The sequence below is a fragment of the Crassostrea angulata genome, chromosome 9 (assembly GCF_025612915.1).
Source record: "Crassostrea angulata isolate pt1a10 chromosome 9, ASM2561291v2, whole genome shotgun sequence".
NCBI classification, from domain to species: Eukaryota; Metazoa; Mollusca; class Bivalvia; order Ostreida; family Ostreidae; genus Magallana; species Magallana angulata.
The window spans coordinates 25,838,773-25,859,186 of NC_069119.1; the positions used below are offsets into that span (position 1 = coordinate 25,838,773).

Genomic DNA, 20,414 nt, shown 5'->3' on the forward strand with positions numbered 1-20,414 from the left:
ATCTGCTAGTCTTAAAATAAAAAATTGGAATGTAATTGCTATTCAATAAGAGTTCTGGGTGAAGCAATTGGTGCTTTATCGGCGAAAAGAAAATGAGCACTGTCGCTTCTTTCCACGCAAGTAATCATGACTTAGTCAGCTCTCTCATGACATTGCGAAATCAAGCAATATTCATACACATTTAGGTGTTTTCAAGAAACGGACGTTTATTTAATAACCAGGACTTGTTTGGTTAAACACATAGTGCAACACAAACTTGAACACATAATCATTACATAATCTGTCTTTTTCATGGAAACCTGATCAATCTCATCACCCGATTTGTGATTACATTAATTTTGAAAAGAAATTATTTCTTCAAGTGCTTGCCACTTACGACATGAACAAAGCTATATATATATGATGGAAGTGATAGAATTTATTACTTGTTTTGGAGTAAAGGACAGAGGCATTCAAAACAAGAAGAAGCTTGAAGTTGATCTAAAATGGTATGTACATTAAATCTTTGTTTTAGGAAGAAAAAAAGAATGATATGATAAGAAAATGCACAGAGGAGTTACTTTTTCTATGGTTCCATGAACAAATTTAACGTTCAGTTTCAGATATATGCATATACATGGATGTATTTAATCTATGTTCTTTAAAATAGGAATCACATGAACCACCTCATTTGTAAATTAATCAGCGGTGCGTCATGTTCTCATGTGCACAACAAGTGATGACGTATCGCTGATGACGTTCGATTCTTCTCTGTATTCTGGTTAGAGAGATGTGTGCGAGGGGAATGCATGACAGTGGGGAGCTAGGCAACAATTGTAATTATGCTTTATTTGTTAAAAAAAGCCTTGTATACATAAAATATGTGGTTGTTCACTGTGACGTATGTTTCCTACAATAATTACATTTGACACTACCCATTTATGTTCAACATTGCCGACAGACATACGATTGTGTCACTATATTTAATGAATCTAAATAACGGTTTGCAAGCTTAAAAATTATAGGTGTATCAGTCTTGAAAACATGTAAAAATTGCATGGTATTTAGACACTGGGTAAACGTATGAATTTTTACTTGATATTCACGAAACAATAGCCGTTCAAGACTACATCAACTGTTTCTATCGTCTTAATTACCTTCTTTTCCAAGACTTTTGCAAAATTGTTCGATGGAACAACTTATCGCCTATCGTATTGTACATGAATTTCAACAGGACGACTTATCAATTTCCTGTGTCTGCTAATTTCCTTACAGGGTCTTTTTCTGCTGGCGATATCCATGTCGTTACTTTTCGTCGTAAATTCAATGATGTCTCCTTCACTTCCAACTACAGTGGCCACTCTACCCTCTTCGGATGATAAACTTGTTGTAGAAAACATGACCTCATGGATCACTAATGACACAATTAAGATATATGTATACGCCCACCTTCTTTTTTGTCCCAATCAAGACATGTGCTTTGGAGAAGAGTACCAAAGAAATGTCTCTTTTTCAAAAACAAAAGTTCGAAGTTGTTCGGTTTGTGGCTGCAATGATAATTGCCACAGGAAGAAGAACTGTTGTCCTTGGCGCAATTACAAACAAAATATTTCTACCAGCACCAATTCATAACGAATGTCGACCATAGCTATTCATCACATTCTCGATACGATACCGTGGCCCTAGATTGCATTTCTCCCTCTATTAATTTGCTTTACAAACAAAAATACTTTATGGTTTCGGATTGCCCGTCTACGTTTGTTGATGACGTAACTTTACAAAAATGCCAAAAGCCGAAAAATGAAACAGATCTGAAACTATTCCAACCCGTGACATCTATAAAGACCAACGAAACTTTTCAAAACTTGTACTGTGCGATTTGCAATGGTGAAAATTCAGACATGTTGTTGTCTTGGGAAACACGACTTAGCTGCAGATATCAGGATGACCTTATGAAAGCTTTCTCTACAGAAACCCTCAAAACAAAACTGTTCAGCCACACTAGTCAATGTGGAGTCGAGTTTATTCCACCTTTGTTGGTTGCTAACAATATCAGAAACAGGTGCTACACTGATGATCAGTATGCTGATCGTTGTAACATCACAGGTTTCTGGCAGACCTATGACAGTCAAATTGAGAGAGGATGCAGCCTTGATTTCGTCGACAGATATATACATTGTACAAATAAGCACATTGCTAGGAGGCAAGAATATAAAAACTTATTTTGTGCCATGTGCAACGTTGGAAATTGGACATCTGATTTGCCTACAGAATGTATAGAGGAATATTATTTAGATCAAGACCACATGGATTCGTTTTCAGCTATGATAGATTTGAGCAAATTCGAAGAAAATGTTCGTGATCAACACCTACAATGTCCTTTCTATGATCCACTACTTGTAAGTACACACTTCTTTGTATTTCTCTTATTTGTACAACTCTAATTTTAGGGTACACATAACAGAAATATATAGAGTTTCAAGAATACTTTGTGCATAAAACTCTAAAGATAATTCACTGCTGGATAATTATTGCAATTCCAAGGAGGTACACACAATCGCTATTTCTGGCAGAGCTAAAAAAAACTCTAATGTATCAACATTACCGGATGTTGGAGTTTTTGTTTTACAAAGTGGAGATCCTTTTTATTTATAAGTAGCTGCTAGACAGCCTTGTACGTCTCTATTCACTATGTCTAATTTTCTTCATAGCATAAAAAGAACCATCATCATTTTTTTTGGTACAATCTAGCAGCGCTTCATCACTTTCACTTTGTTTGATCTGATTCTATTGATATTGACGAAGAAAACCAGTATTATTAATAAAGAATTTTAAATATATACTATAAACCAATTTTTAATCGCGGCGACTATATTTCGCGATTAACCTCCAATAAACTGGTTCGCGACGACTTTGGGTTCGCGACCAAGTCTTATCCAGATCTGTATTGTTATCAAAACTATAGACAAAGAATTGGTTCAGGGCGAGACATATTCGCGATGACAAGGCTCTCGCTCACCTCGCGAAAATTTCTCGCACGCGAATTAAAGTTGGTTTACAGTATAAAAAATTAATTAAATTACACATTAATGAGCTCTAGTTCAGATCGTAAAATGTGATATATTTATATGGTTTTATTTAAGCGGGCGGGGGGGGGGGGGGTTACGGACGTATGTTATTCATTCGAAGTGATTGTCCTAAGTCTGCCGGAAAGGTACAAGAAGTTGCGATTGGAGGCACACATTCAAAGCTACTATAACACACTCAATCATAATACTATAGTTTTTTTTATATCATAAATAAATGATATTTATTGAAACTGTTTTACTATGATACAAAATTTGTATAAATATCCAACAAACTATATTTTAAGGGCAAAGACAACTAAGTATATATAAAAATATTCAAGCTGACTTATTAGAGGAACATGATCAAGGACTCTAAATAAACTTATTTTACGCAACGACTTTATTTTGCTCTTTATCGAAGACGAACTTGAAAGCTACGACTAATTTTTTATCAAGATGTATATTATCTAGGTATTAATCATCAGAGATATTTGAGAACCTGTCCGCTGCGAGAAATATTATAGTTTCAGTATTCATTATCGTATTTGAACTTTTACATCATTATGGCATCTTTGACCTACGATGTACTGACAATAATTTTTTTCTTATTTTTCCTTTCAGAAAACATGTCACCGTCCATTTTGTGATGCAGGCCTTAGATATGAAAATTTCGACTGTGTTTCCGCTCACACACAGATTTCAAAGCAAAAATACGAAATGAACATTCGTTTCACGACAAAATCAGGAAGAATAGAGCCAATCACAGACTCTTTGTTTAAAATCATAACATATATTTATTCAAATGAAAGTTTTGACAACCTGATATGTAAAGGACGTTTATTCGTTGAATCAGACGCCGCTGAAACATTTAAGTCTGACTATTCATTTATGTTTTATGTAGAAATGTTTTATCATCACATCCATAACTACAAAGAAAGCCTCAATTATTTATTAGAGTATTTTAAATTTGATGATGTAATTAGAAATACTTTCAATGTTGAACTTCTCAGTCAGTCCTTTAAATCTCGATATCATGTGCATACTTCTTTTTCTACGTTTTATCGAAACCCAGTTTCTGGAAAGGATTTGTATGAGTTTACGAGAAGAAAAGCTCCACAACGATCTGACCGATGTGACCTCAATTTCGACACACTAACAACAATTGTTGCTCCGTTCACGATCTGTCCAAAAATACTGATAGACAAAAGGCAAACAACGGTGGTTGTTTCGGGGTCCGTTCTTTGCTTTGTTGATTTGGACTTTTGCATGGGATCGTCGTATTTCAAGGAATCACGTGACAAAAGTAAAGTAGAGGTTTGCGTCGATCAATATTTTGAAAAACTTGAGTTGGCTTTGTTGAAACAAAAAAATTCTATGGAAAAGATAACGACACTTGTTTGCTTGTCCTTTTCTTCCGTTGGATGTATTGGAACGATGGTCGCTTATTTCATCTTCGATATTGGTAAACACGTTCACTCAATGAATATCAAAGCTTTGTGTTTAACTTTGATTTTTGCTAACACTGTATTTTCCGTTTCCGGATTATCCTCGTCCAACCCAATATTTTGTCAGATAGTAGGCGTTCTCAATCACTTCCTGTGGCTATCAGTAGTTATGTGGATGCTTGCCTCTTCTTTTACATGTTTCCAGACCTTTACATACACCCAATATCAAAGCAAAGGTAGTATTAGGAAAAGATTTTTTTTAAATGTGGTGTACAGTTTTGCTTTTCCAACGTGCATGGTTCTGACAAATATGTTAGTCAGCAAACTTTTGTTCCAAGATTCTAGTTATGGGTATTCATCATTCAACTGCTTTATCTCTCTCAAAGATATGCTACTCTATACATTTATCGTTCCAATCGCATGCATGGTCATTCTCAATTTCTTTATGTTTCTCTTATCATTTAGAGAAATAAGCAGGAAGGATGACACGCATGTTGAGCTTAAAACAAAACAGGACAGAAATATGTTCGTTATATTTTTCCGGTTGATTGCAATTAGTGGAACTACCTGGTTCTTTGGATTTCTAAACATCATGTTTCCGAACCCCTTATTTTCCTACCTACACATCATTCTGGCCAGCTCTCAGGGTATCTTTCTCTTCTTTGCATTTGGAATTCAGTTGATTGCCAGAAACATTAATCCACAAAAGAGACATTCTCTCAAATAGTAGAACACAATCTTTCAGTTCATCCGAACCAGAGAGTCTATGGAGTTTTTCGCATCCTAATTTTTCTTTCCTATTTCTGTCATCGTTAATGGCGCTGTCATCATTGTTTTCGTGTTACCAGTTTGCATAATTTTTTTTACTTATTTAAAACACCATTTATGTAGCCTCAACAAATCAACATTTTGCATTATTTTTTACTTATGTAGAACAACATTAATGTAGCCAATCTCAACAAAACATGGCACCAAACTAGCCACAGTTTAAAAATAAAAAAAAAAGTTTGAGGACAGAAAGCACAGCCTTTATTAGCCTTTTCCCTTCATGAAGATCAAAAAGAACAAATTGAATTGATGAATAATACAACTCAGACTATACAAAAAATACAAATATTAATGAAGAAAAAGATAAATAAAAAAAATTATGATTGCGTTTTAATAAGAAAAGTAAAACAGCAAACCACAATTTACGTTTTATAAACGACAAAGCTGTTTATAAAAAAACATAAACTGTTCAAACCAATTCTGATTTCGGATGAACGTAATACAATGTAGCTATTGATATATATCATTCCTTTGATTTTCTGCCATGAATTTAGATGAAAACGGTCATTTGACCTATAAAAATGATATTTTACCGTACCAAATTTAAACGTAATGTCGGATTGATTGATACGTTTTTGACGCTATACCTTATGCGTCGAAGCAACATCTTTCATACGAAATAAACAATTTTTTTCAGCCAATCAATGGCGTGTTGCAAGTAAATCCAAATTATTTATCATGCAAGAAGTATCGTTCTGTGAATTTCATTGTTTGTTTTTAGAAATGTTTTTGATGTTATGTATTATATATTATGATATAGAATTTTCGGCGTTGGTAAAACAAAATCATATAATCAATGAGACATGATTACCATTTTTCGCATTATTCGTCGCATGTCATTTATGATGATGTCGTTTGAATTGTTACAACTAAAATGTGCAAGCTTGTTACTAATATTTCTTTGTTTTTAAAGCTGTGAGTTTATCTTTTAATCGTTTCAAAATGCATGTACTCAAACCATATTTTTTTTTTAAGGGAAAATGAAAAAGCAAAATATGATCAGTATATTGTATTCAAATTATCTAATGTATTTTGTGAAGCAATTATAAAGAATAGTGTAATTAGATTCATTTTAAGGTACGTTTTGTAAAAATGCCCAGGTGATTGTTTTCTTACAAAGTTTAAAATGCGCCCCCTTTTCTGTCGTCTTTCATAGAAATTGATTACCATTTGTGTTTCATTAGAATAAGCTATTTTTCTAAAATGAACAAAACAAGCGTTAAACACGGAATGCATTAACATAATTGAGGTTACAAAATACAACTCTGCCATTTAGTATGGTGAAGGGTGACTGAAAGGTAGTTAAGACGGAATGGCATACTTAGTGGCTTTGTCGTTTAGTCACATTTCGAGACCATTCAGTCATCACTCAGCTGACTAAATTTGTTAAGGTTGTTTGGGACACTTTGTGACGTATTGTTTATCGAAAAAAAACTCCAAAAAAACCAAGTGTAATTTTATAAGTAGTTTCTTTCCCAATATTATCACCTATCAGCGTAGTGCAGTTGGCTAGAGGGTTTACTAAAAATCTGTAAATCATGAGATCGAATCCCACTGAGGGGTTAACAATTTTTACCTCTCAAAATTCTTTTAAAACTATTTTTTGGGGTTAAATATCGTAAAATTTGAAAATTCTAAAACTGTGAAAGTAATTCAATCATTATGATTTTTAATCCACATTAATATCTACAGATGTCCCATACAATTTAAATTTTTCGCAGATGCCCAAAAAACCCCGGACCCCCCCCCCCAAAAAAAAAGAAAAAAACCCCAAACATTTAATAAAATAAAATTAAAAAAATCAAAAAAACAAAAAAACAACAACAACAACAAAAACAAAACAGAAACAAAAACAAATCCAGAAAACACAAACGTGTTGACACCTCAATATGTATGTTGCATCGTTCTGTGTAAATTGTTTGTGAAAATTTTAATGATATAATTAAGAATATGGTACATTGGTACATAAAAGAAAATGTTAAAAAAAAAAAAAAAAAAAAAAAAAAAAAACTTTTGCAGATAAAGTGGTTTCAAAAATGGTGTTCAATGGAAACTGTAAATGTATTACATTTGTGATAACATTTGGCTCTGTATTCTGATTACCTTCATTGGGAGAAAACGGCATTATGCCAAATCAAGTGCATCGCCAAATGGTATATATATATATATATATATAAATCTGATTTAGGCATTGAGGAGACCATACCCTAAAATGTAGTTTAGGGAGACAATATACAAAAATTTTATATGTGCATATTTTTTATTGCAAATAGTCATTTAGAGGTCTTCAAGATTCAAATAACTTTACATGTGTTTTAGTTTTTCAATATATCTTGTCCTTAAAAAAATACAGCAAAAATGGTCTCCTTAATATTTTGTTACTCTCTCATAAGGCTTAAGGAGACCGTGCATATATTTTCATATATATATGTTTTATGGCTTAAGTAGACCATTCTTTTTTCCCATAATTTTCATGATTTGCAAGTGCTCTATCATTTTTTATCGCCACGCAACATAGAATTAAGATATAATGCAAGGTCACTGTGTACATGTGCATGTATATGTAAGCTTTGTTAATATCTCACATAGTTGATGGTGTGGACTTGTAATATTCATAGATGGTCATATAGAGGTCTGTGGAATGGCAATAATCTCACATCTGTTTTAATTTTTCATTACTATTAGCCCTTAAAAATATACTATATTGTCCCTCTAATATTTTGCTACTGTCTTATGCGGCTATGGGATACCGATAATACATTTTTATTAATATTACTTAATTAGGGTTTAGGTAGACCATTCTTTTTTTTAACCATAACATTCGTGATTTGCAAGCCCTTTAATTTTCACTGTCCAGTTTTTTTTCGCATGTCACGAAATTTGCGAAAATGGGGAAAATATGTAGCATTTTAAATTTGCGTCCCTACTGAAGATTATCTTCTCAATTCAATCCATTCTACATGTATCCTAATGTGTTTTAGAATTTCACATTAATAAATGAAAAAAAAAACATTTCAAGTTCATGAACAAACTTTACTAATCATCAAAACTAATTTCAAATAGATTTCATTTATAATTTATGGACCAGGGTGTAAACATTAGTTCAATTTTGAAAGTTTAAACAATTAATCATTTCAAATTTATTAATAGAGCAATCATTTCCATTCAAAATTCAGTGTATATAACATGTCCATTATTTTGGTGAACTTGCAGTTCAATTACAACAGTTTCATTTTTTTTCTGTGCAACAAAATCATGTATGTAAGGATCTGTAAATTTATGAAATCAAAATATTCATAATCTATTTTCAACCTTCATATTTCAAATTTCATACATTTCAAGAAAATAAAGCTTTTAAAATTGATTTACTTAATATTCTTCATAATTCATATATAACAATAAAAAAAGGTGATCGAAGATCACGTATTGAATGAACCATTCATTAATAAATGTTAATGAATAACATTGATAATAAGTACACATGTAAGAAATTGACAAAGTTTAAAAGTTACTCTGGGAGCAAAAATGACTGATCAAATGCATGGCATAAAAAATATTAAAGGACGAACAGGATTATGCAGCTAAAAAAAAATCAAAATTTTCAAACATAAAGACATTAGGATGTCGTCTGCAATACATATCACGTTTAGGGGCCACTTTCTTGCCTTATAAGAAACAAAGGTAATCACAGATTACAAAGCACCGAGACGAGGCATCACCTTTATAAAGCATCACCTTTATGAGACCACCTTTATCATATTACCTGAAAATCATAGTTAATGATCTTGGATATCTATGGATACTGTTTCGAATCAATATCATATTACTATATCATATGTTAAAAAATTGGATAATAATCATATGTTCATTTCATATATTAATATAAGATACACACATATAATAATAAAAATTAATTAATAAAAAATACTGTAATGAATAATGATGCAATATGATATTGTAACATATGATATGACATAGTGTCATGTTAAATACATTATTGCATTTGATCACATAATACAATATCATAATATATGATACAATGTCATATCACATAATACATCACAATTTTGTAACACATTATATTATATTGTATACTTAAGTATGATATTGTATGATATTATATCATATTTGATACATAATATGATATTGTATCATAAGATACAATATAACTTGATTCAACACTGTATCAAATCATATGATACAATATCATGTAATACAGTAATATATTATATAATACAATATCACTTTATACAATATCGTATCATATGTTACAATATTATATATTCCAATATCAAATAATACTATTTCATGTGATAAAATAATATATTATATAAACCAATATCATTTTATACAATATCATATCATGTGATAAGATATTATATATTACAATACAATATTGTATCATATTATACCATATTAAATATGGCAATATAATATGAAACAATAGCATGTGATAAAATAGTATATACCGGTGATACATTATCATTTTATACAACATTGCATCATAATAAAAAATACTTTACATTACAATATAATGATACAATATCATATCATAATGCACAAAAATATTGATACAATATCCTACTAACTTTTTATAATACAATATATGATATAACATTGTATCATATAAAACAATAGTGTATCAAATCTGACAATACTATATCATATGAATCATGTTATATCATTTAACAACAAACACATCTATCAATCAGGTTAAAGTGAGGTAGGATATTCTTTTTAAACATCCTTGATAATAGAGTCAGATCAGGATCTGAAACTGAAGCAACCTCTATGATTCATTTATATTATACGGTAGTTAAATTAACTATGCAAGCTATTGTCTATAAATCATGTGACCTGTTCCAAAATAACTAAACCTCATCCAGCATCCAAAACCTATGACTCAGATTCGGCATTCAAGCCTGCCAGATGCATCAGTATCATAAGACGCATCATCAATTCAAGTTTGGTTAAGTTAGGACCAGTCATTACTAAGATATATTTTTAGCATCCTTGATTATGAAGATCAGGCTCTGCATCTGAAGCTACCTTTGCAATTCATTTATATTATAGTTAAATCAACTATGCAAGTTTGAAATAGTACTAAATAAATTTAATATATGACCTGTTCCAAAAAACATAACCTCATCAAGCATCCGAAACCTATGGCTAAGATTCAGCATACAAGCCTTTCAGGTGCATCAGTATCTTAAGATGCATCATCCATGCAAGTTTGGATCAGTAGTAATTTAGAAATTGCTATCAAAGGCCACCTGCACCAAAAACTTTAACCTGTTCCAAAAACATTAACCTCCAGCATCTAAAATTCATTGCCCAGATTCAGCATCCAAGTTTTTCAAGTTCATAAAAAGGTCCAGATGCATCATCCATGCAAGTTTGGTGAAGATAGGACAAGAAATAACTAAGATAAAGGACCTGCAACAAAAACTTTTACCGGGTCCAGACGCCAACGCCAGCAGTATAGCATAAGTTCCCCCGAACTTCGTCTCGGTGAGCTAAAAATAAATTATCATACATGCCCTACGTCTTGTTGTTACATTACAGTTACATTATATGTAAAATGATGAGATTCATGTTTGCTTTTTCATTGATTTCATTTCATTTAATTTTTTAAATGTCCTAAGTCTTGTTGTTTTTCTCTCGTTGAAGATTTTAGATCTAATCTTCAAAAATTTGGTCCTCTCATCAAGCCGTTCCAATGAATACATTTCATGTTTTTCCAAAAACTCATGGATTTCTCTTTTACCTTGAAAAGATTTTAAAAATAATATAAACAATCAGAATTATTATATTGTTACATATTCATGTAAAAAGGATAATACCTATGTAGAGATTCAAGGCATACCATACTCTGTATGGTTTTTGCTTCCACTACTTCTTGCTGAATATTTTGATTTTCATAAATACATTCATGCTCAAACTACATTCATCCACTTATATGTCAAGATTATCTGTTTTGAAATGCCCCCTCTACCGCTTTAGGCTTCAATACACAACCCAAAATAGAAAGCCTATAGGGATTTTGCATTGCATCGGCCATGAAATAGCCTGGATGACATAATTGAAAAATTGTATGAGGTATTTCAAGTGGGTTCCGAATGGTGAAAAGATGTAAACATTTCACATTATAAATCTCCATGAGAAATTTGTTTCTATTCCTGTAACGGTCACCTGAGTAGCATATAACCCATACACAAACTTGTCGAGGAGTCTCATATATGCATTTAATTAATTAGGTTTTATTCTGGAGTAGAAAAATTATAAATTAGTAATGACGGCCACCTCCCTGCCTGAAATCTTTCAAAAAGAACTGTGAAACCTACAATTTTGGCAAAAAACTTAAAAGATCGGGTCTACAAAATCATGAATTCAGTTTCCTTTCAGGTGTGTGGGAGTAAAAAGGATAATTTTTTAACATTATATGCAATAACACCTATACATCCATTTTGGCCCTGCCCTAGAGTTAAAACCCATACTCCAGGGGACATGAAAATTAAAATTTCAGTAGAGGACTTCCTGGTAAACATAATTATAGGTCAGTTTTTTATACAGATGTGTGAGAATAGAGAAGAAAATGTTATAACATTATATGCATTAACACTATATTGCCTCCCCCCTCATGTCCTGAACCCCTGACCCAGGGGCCATGAATTTTACAATTTACGTAGAGGAGTTAGTGGACATCGTAACCATGTATTCAGTTTTTTGCCCACATGTGTGGAAGTAGAGAAGAAGATTTTTTTAAATTTAAAACATTTTACTATATGGCCATATTGGCCCCACCCTAGAGCCTGAACCCCTGACCCAGGGGTCATGAATTTCACAATATATATTTATATGGGAGTAGAAAAGAAGATTTTCTAAGATTTAATACATTTTTACTATATGGCCATATTGGCCCCACCCTAGAGCCTGAACCACTGACCCAGGGGTCATGAATTTCACAATATGGACATCATAATCATGCATTTAATTTTAACAAATATATATGGGGTAGAGAAGAAGATTTTCTAAGATTAAATACATATATACTATATGGCCATACTGGCCCCATTCTAGAGCCTGAACCCTTGACCCAGGGGCCATGAATTTCACAATTTATGTAGAGGGCTTCATGGACATTATAACTATGCAACCAGTTTTTTCCTAACATGTGTGGGAATAGAGAAGAATATTTTTTAAAATTTGGCTCTTTTTTTGCAAATTTGGCCCCACATGTGGCGCCCCGGGGGTAGTAGAGCCATGAATTTTACAATTTAGATTCCTCTCACCATAGAGATGCCTCACATCAAAAATGGTAATAATCAGCCCTGTAGTTTTTAAGAAGAAGTTAAAAATGTAAAATTGTTAAGGCACGATGCACGATAACGGACGAAAACGGATTGCAATAAACTCAGGTGACCTAAAAATTGCTAATTCATCAAATTGTGGATAGATAGACCAAGCAACAAAGATATATCACCTGAGCTGCTTTTAGTCTTCTTGGCTGCAACTGGGCTTGCAAGAACTTTAGTTCCATTATCATCTTCGATCTCAAAGAAGCACTCTGTAATAACAATATCATGAATATCTTACTTTGCAAATACTAAGGACAGGCATGCATAAAACGTAATGAAAAGAGAAAACATTATGGATGGGTTTTAATTATTAAACGATGCAAATCAATGTACCATTGTCATCTTAAATAAAGAAAGAAAATTATTGAGAAAAGTTTTTATCATTTCAATAATATGACTTCTATTAACCCCCCCCCGCCCCCCCACCATTACCACACACAGATTCACACAAATAAAAAAAAAGACTGATCACCTTGTGGTGTAACATCCGATGCATTTGCATTTCCACTCTCCCAGGGTTTGGACATCAAATCTTCTTCAGTCACATGTGATTCAGGTGCTGTACTTGGACCTTTAGGATTGTGCACATGTAACTCCGACACTCACCCTTTTAGATAAAATTTCAAAAATGTATACAAATACAAAAATTATTTAATGAAGAAAAAAAAAAGAAGAAATACATACACAGTGATTTACCACACTAAAGCACTGCCCATATGCAAATGTGGGGGTATTTTACCCAGTTTTAAGCTTAAGTGTAAATTTTCCCTTACATGTAAATAATCCCTTTTACAGTATTGAAAGTGGTACTCAGCAAATGTTATTAAACACTTTACATTTTCATTACTATCTGAACATTTCTTGAAAGTCAAATGGAATTGTGCACTACAGCCTCTGTCACAAGTCACAAGGAAATAACTCCATCTATACATTGTCATTCAAAAGCCAGAAGCATAACACCTAGCTGCAATAATGTAGCCCTCTCCTGTTTTTTTTGTTTTGTTTTTTTTTGGGGGGGAGGGGGGGGGGAGAGTAAACATCAGTTATAAAAAATCGGAGAGGGCTACATTGTTGCAGCTACATATGTATGACTATCCTATTATCAAACAAGAAAAACATTCACAAAATAGATTGAAACAAACCTATATATCAAGTTGACTTCTTTCATCACAGGAACTGAGAGAGGGAAAACAATGGTATGGAACTGCAAAAGATCAAAGAATCGTTATTGCATGAATAAAGTTTAAAACAAGAAATCTTTTAAAGAAACAGTTGCCCCTTATGTGGCTTTATCAATCTTAAAATGATTACTTTCTTTCACAAGTCAAAATTAATTATTCTTACTAGACTTTGACCCGTGCGTGCACGGGTTGACATTGCATATGATATCGGACATTCACTACATCGACGCACCGTATTGTTTACAATTACATAACCAAGCTTTAAGCCTACAATAATGCTATTAATTTCACTACACTCTGCTTAGTTATAATAATCTGACAGGAATGCCTCCCATATACCCGTAATGTAGCAGAAAATTGCAGAATCGCTCCGAATCGATTTTTGAGAAAAATAATGAAGTTGTATTGAAAATAACAGTCAAATTATTCATAACAAACCATTCTGAGGCTGTAAATACTTTTCATCTAAATATTTAATTCATATTATTGAAGGAATCAACACTTTTTTGCTCGCTTCAAAATTACACACCATGTTGATATTCGGATCTCTTGGGATTTTACTCTAACACAGTGTATTTATATTTAGGAATATTATTACATATAGGAAAATTTATTACATCCATTACATTCCACTCATATCATGGAAATCAAATGCATTATCACAGCATTAGGGAGACCAGACAAACATGTTAATTGTTATACATAATAACGTTGCAACTTTGATTCTAATTCATTTACTTTGTTCAAAATGCTCACTGTTTTCTCTGAGGTTCAAGATGTCCTGTTTTTCCATTGCGTTGCGGCTAGCTCTCAATAAATCTGTGGTGGACTCTGTATAAAAGTACTAATATATTGTATTGTATATTACAAATATATTACCGGTACATCCATTACATTCCACTCATATCATGGAAATCAAATACATTATCCCAGCATTAAGGAGACCAAGCCCCAGGATCACATAATAACATTGCAACATTTAGTTTAATTCATTTACCTTGTTCAAAATACTCAGTGTTTTCTCTGTGGGTCAAGATGTCCCGTTTTCCCATTGTGTTGCGGCTAGATCTCAATGAATTTGGGGTGGACTCTGTAAAAAGTACCAATATATTGTATTGCAATTTCAAGTCTCTAAGTTTACTTCTTTATATCATTGCTAAGTTTATTCCTAATGATTAATAAAAATAAATATAACAAATATATTACATCCATTACATTCCACTAATATCATGGAAATCTAATGCATTATCACAGCATTAGGGAGACCAGACAAACAATTTTATTATACTTTCATGTTAAATGTTAAATACTGAAATCTGATTGGTTTAGACGCAGTTGGTAATCCATTCTATTACCCTCAGCGTTAGCAACACACTTGGCAATTGGTAACACAACAAACTGTTACATGCGCTTAAATTATGAGCGTACGGTTTGTCGTAGAATTTACTTCATTTCTAAATAAAAGCAGTAAAATTTTCTTTAGAAATAAGACATTCAGTAAAATAAAATGAATAGTGCCTGTTTGGGACAGTATCTATTGAAATTGACACCCCTCGAAAACCATTGTCAACCTCCGCTCACTGCTTTACCTTAGGGTCAAGCTGTCCTGTTTTTCCATTGTGTTGCAGCTAGATCTCAATGAAACTGGGGTGGGCTCTGTAAAAAAGTACCAATATATTGTATCATAAATACATGCTTCTAAGTTTACTTCTTTATCTCTTTGCAAAACTTATTCCTAATGACTTATACATGTACTTATAAGTATAACAAATATATTACATCCATTACATTCCACTCATATCATGGAAATCAAATGCATTATCACAGCATTAGGGAGACCAAGCCCCAAGATCACGAGCAATCTTAGACTTGAGTAGTAAATTGTACACTGCCAGTGGCGTAGCTACCATGTATGCTTATATGCCTGAGCATGCACATCATTTGGGGGAAAAATCAGTAAAAAAATAAATAAAGAAAAAAAAAATATAAAAAAAGAATTCAAGTATTAAGGTCCATACTTAGTTATTCCATCAGCCCGTTTCCGTCACTCGGTCCTACTTTATCAGAAATCAATGCTAAACAAAGACGTATTAAGCACCAAATATAGCCACACAATATGGTCTTAAAGTACCATATTAAAGAAACAGTACACAATGCATGTACCTAAAAAGGCAACTATTTATTTTGCAGTTGAACTTAGTTTTACACATTTTAAATTTCCCCGATAGAATATCACAGCTTTATTGAGATATTCATTACCATAAACTATGTGAAAATGAACTTAAGAATAAAAGCTTTGAGTGGGTCAAAGGCAAATGTCAAAAAAAAATTCTTCTTTTAACTTTTAATAAGTTTTGTGATTTTATTTTATGCCTAAACTATAGCCAAAACAATTTTAACTGCCTAAAAGTAGGCTTAAATAGTAAGCATTCCTTTCAATTTCTGCTTTAATTTTTGGTGTTAAAAATCGTCAGAATCCATAAGCTTCCAGGGGCTTTCGCCCCCTGGGCTTTGTCCTGGACCCACTGGGGGCCTCATGGTGGCCCCCACACCCCCTGCCATTTTAAGCATGCACTTCGTTTCAGGTCTAGCTACCCAACTGACTGTATTAATGTTTCTTGCTTAAAAACATAATAACATTGCAACATTGAATTTAATTCATTTACCTGCTTCAAAATGCTCACTGTTTTCTCTGAGGGTCAAGATGCTCTGTTTTTCCATTGTGTTGCGGCTAGCTCTCAATGAATTTGGGGTGGACTCTGTAAAAATACCAATATATTGTATTGTAAATACAAGCTTCTACGTTTACTTTTTTAAATCATTGCAAATTTTATTCCTAATGATTAAACAAAATAAATATAACTGTTACAAATATATTACATCCAGTACATTCCACTCATATCATGTAAATCTAATGCATTATCACAGCATTAGGGAGACCAGATCAACATGTAGATTGTTATACACAACTACATTTCAAAGTATATCTATTTAATATAAATGGATTTACTTTAGTCTGAATTAAAATGACTGGGCTCTCAGCCTCTTGTTCTTTCAGGTATTTTTTGCAAAGTGAAAATGGACTGCAGATGCAAAATTATTCTTTAAATAATAACATTACCCAAAACCTTCTTATTTTCATCTGATTCAGAATCAGAACTTGGCGAGTAGTTTGATACACTAAATGGGTCAGAATCCACATCAGAGGGAACTGAAAGAAATTAAAACAATATAGAAAATTTTCTTTCATAAACATTCATCAATTATTAGTTTACCACATTTGGTAATTGATGTTTCTTTTTTATAAATCTGACAACAGACCACTGACTAAATCAAACTTTTCAGCCATGGTACAAAAACAAGACTGTACCAATATTCAGTGAAAAATGAATTCCAATTCAGATTGATGCTTAAATTAACTAACCTACCAAATCTGATAATTCTATGTAAATGTATATTTTTCAAGAAGTACATTCTGTAAACAATTTGCAAAATATACATATTTACTACAGAAACAGATTTTGTAATTTATCTAACAAAAAACAATTTTGTTCTGCAAAGGAGACTCTCCACATTAGTGACAGATTCACAATGCACACTGACTTATATTAATAGCTTTTTGTTGGCATGGATGTTAGCGCGAGTGGGTCATGATGTGGGAAGAAGTTGGGGTGACTGGAGAAAACCCACGTGTCCAAGCAGGCGACCAATGTACCCTATCATATACAACAACTGTCGATCATGGGAATTAAACTTGGGTCGCAGTGGTGATAAGCAGGTGCATTGTCCACTGCACAACTGAACACCTCTTTCAAGCTTTTAATTTAATAGTGCTTGATAATGAAAACAAAATAAATCTATTCAGGTCAGCACAAGAACCGTATATAATGTTAAAATTGAAAGAAAATCAAACAACTATAAACAAAATAAAGTGAAATAAAACCTAACAAATCCATTACCAAAATCAAAAGGATCACAGCCTTTTCTGAAATCAATCAAAACTAGTACCGGTAAAAACATGTACGTGAACAGGGGCTATAGTGTTGTCACGATGATTGAATTTCAATCAATGATCAGTTGAAAAGGTTGTCGATTTATCATAATCGATTTTAGATTTTATAATCAATTATACTCAGTCTAGGTTTATTACATTAATATTATACCTATCATTTTGTTTTCTAATCTGTATTGAATGAAATGAAAACTGTTGTGAGCTGGGGGTTTTCTTCAATCTCAAAAGATGTGTAACATTCTACCTAATAAAAATACAGCAAAAGTCTTATAAGTTTTTAAAAGGAAGTGAAAATAGCACTTATATATTTTAGATTATACATAGCATAAAATTTAGTGCCCCATATTATTGAATTTAATATAATTTGTTACCGATTCGATTATTGACCGATCATCAGATGGCAAGAGACAACCTATTCTGCTGATTAATTGATCACGATTTTTAACCTATTTAACAACACTAACAGAAGTTTTAGGCTTGTTTTTCAATAAAAACATATAAATTATCTATTCTGATACTTTTTAAATTCTTGAGAAAAACCTATTTTTTAGATTAGTTTAAAACAATCAATGTACGAAAAAATGCAAAAACAAAACCAAAGCCAGATAACAAGATATCCAAAGCCTGATTGTAAATCACTAAACTCTCTCTTAATAATTATTTTTTGTGTATAATTAATCCAACCATTTTCCTACCTTGCTGCGCCACCGCAAGCTTTTCCCATCACAACCATAGTCATATACATGAAGTATCTCTTCCCCAACCACAATGTCTCTCTTAGCAAACAATCATAGGTATTCCCTTCCATTTTAAACACTCTGAGTTTATGGTGGAGTTTGCATCGTCCTTGCCATCATTTACAAACTGGCAGATACATGTATGGTTGTTCACTCCTGACAGCATCAATACTACAGTGTACATAAAAAGAAATCAAACCTTAAATAAGAAGCATATAATTACTGGCATTTTTGCTTGACTTAATTAGAATTGTTTATAGTTATTTCTAGAAACATTACTGCCATACATAAATGTTAAAATATTACATTTAGCTGCTGGTCTGTATCTCCTGGTCTGAAAAAAAAATTTGGATAAACGTTGCTTCAATTTTTTTTTTCACATCAGGAGCTACATACCTCCAGCTTCATGTAAATATGTATAAATCGTATTACCAAAGTTCTTTTCCATTATATTTATAGATAAATATTTTGTTTTCTGTGCTTGTCTTCAATCTCTCCTCCCCATCCTGTCCTTTTAATGTTTCTCCTGCAGGAGAAAATCTCCACTGACATGACTGGTTGTGCTAATAACTCCAAAACCTACATTAAAACCACAAGCACCTGTGTGAAAGCATTGTTTATATGCAAAGAAAACTTTTGGATTCATAAACATCTACATTAAGCCCCATTCACAATTGGCGTACGAGCACTTTACAACTCTTTGCGATCGGAATGTTTTAGATTCGCACGAGCTCTCTCATATATTGCATGAGGTCTCGCATTTGTTGCATGCGTTTTAGTGCTTGCATCAAGTCTCCTTAAAAATTGTGGACATGCACACTATTCAGACGCGACTGAATGCGATCCAAATCATCGCAGTGCAATGCACGAACAATATATAGTACGAACATTTTACAACATTTTGTATACTCGCAAGAGTGCAGGTGCATGATTTTTAAAGGTCATAAGATGAATCGCTGCTGGAGAGAGAGAGAGAGAGAGAGAGAGAGAGAGAGAGAGAGAGAGAGAGAGAGAGAGAGAGAGAGAGAGAGTTGAATGTGATAATAGTCTACCATATATCATATGTGCATGTTCTAGTGAGAACATACATTAAATTGGTAAACAACAAAATATTTACAACCATCGACCATTTCTAATGCTATCATGTATGAAACATGTCATGTTATTCTAATAAATCAACAATTACAGGGGGAAGGGCGCCCCGGGTGCGCATAAACATTAAAATTAACACAAGTATCAAAAAGTAGTTTTAAAAGTGTTGCTACATTGGTCATGCTTCTGGATTGAATGTTCTTGAGAGCACATTGTGCACAACGCTGTGTAATCAAGACATACATGTTTTGCCTGGTCAACAGATCACACTCAGCCCAACGGGAATCTGCAGACACATTGTTTACATTATTATTAATCATCAAAAGCCAAAAATTTTACAAACCTGATAATATCCGAAAAGCCAAACGAGAGTGATACTATGATGTCACATTTGTAAATGTGGGTCACAATTGTAAATGTGGGGTGAGCATCCCGGTTGTAAACATGGAGGCCTGACTATCTTACCTATAATAAGTCAATTCGTACATAGAATAGTCGGCTATCTTTCCACTATACAAGTGAAAAAGAGCAACTGATCTTAATTTGCTTTTAATTCATTTAGGTAACAAGGGGTACATGTACATATATCTACATTACGTACATAATTAATTTAAAACAATATTACTGGTACATATAACTGTAACATAGAAAATTCTTCATGTCAATCTATTTACATAAAGCGACATTCTTCGGTTAACTTTTCTGTCCATTTTC

General features: G+C 32.7%; 2 protein-coding genes and 1 pseudogene across 2 annotated transcripts; 1 reads left to right on the forward strand and 2 right to left on the reverse strand.

Moving 5' to 3' along the window:
- Positions 1-414: 414 nt before the first annotated feature.
- LOC128163380 (uncharacterized) lies at positions 415-7,467 on the forward strand. The gene is made up of 3 exons (XM_052826963.1): positions 415-488; positions 1,255-2,378; positions 3,669-7,467. The coding sequence occupies exons 2-3, from the start codon at positions 1,713-1,715 to the stop codon at positions 5,217-5,219; spliced, it is 2,217 nt and encodes a 738-aa protein (XP_052682923.1). The 5' UTR covers positions 415-488; positions 1,255-1,712; the 3' UTR covers positions 5,220-7,467.
- A 2,613-nt stretch (positions 7,468-10,080) lies between these two features.
- Positions 10,081-13,220, reverse strand: LOC128163890 (uncharacterized). Its single transcript, XM_052827571.1, has 3 exons — positions 13,151-13,220; positions 12,804-12,887; positions 10,081-11,087 (listed from the first exon to the last, which is right to left on the reverse strand). The coding sequence occupies exons 1-3, from the start codon at positions 13,203-13,205 to the stop codon at positions 10,912-10,914; spliced, it is 315 nt and encodes a 104-aa protein (XP_052683531.1). The 5' UTR covers positions 13,206-13,220; the 3' UTR covers positions 10,081-10,911.
- A 600-nt stretch (positions 13,221-13,820) lies between these two features.
- LOC128162237 (uncharacterized) lies at positions 13,821-20,414 on the reverse strand (annotated as a pseudogene).

What these genes read in the sequence shown, in the direction of transcription:
- LOC128163890 (XM_052827571.1), bottom strand. Translation starts at nt 13,205, where the DNA reads ATGTCCAAACCCTGGGAGAGTGGAAATGCAAATGCATCGGATGTTACA. An exon ending in ATCGGATGTTACACCACAAG is followed by an intron (nt 12,888 to 13,150) that starts GTGATCAGTCTT and finishes TTGTTATTACAG; the next exon opens with AGTGCTTCTTTGAGATCGAA. An exon ending in GAAGACTAAAAGCAGCTCAG is followed by an intron (nt 11,088 to 12,803) that starts GTGATATATCTT and finishes AATCTTTTCAAG; the next exon opens with GTAAAAGAGAAATCCATGAG.
- LOC128163380 (XM_052826963.1), top strand. Translation starts at nt 1,713, where the DNA reads ATGGTTTCGGATTGCCCGTCTACGTTTGTTGATGACGTAACTTTACAA. An exon ending in CTTTCTATGATCCACTACTT is followed by an intron (nt 2,379 to 3,668) that starts GTAAGTACACAC and finishes TTTTCCTTTCAG; the next exon opens with AAAACATGTCACCGTCCATT.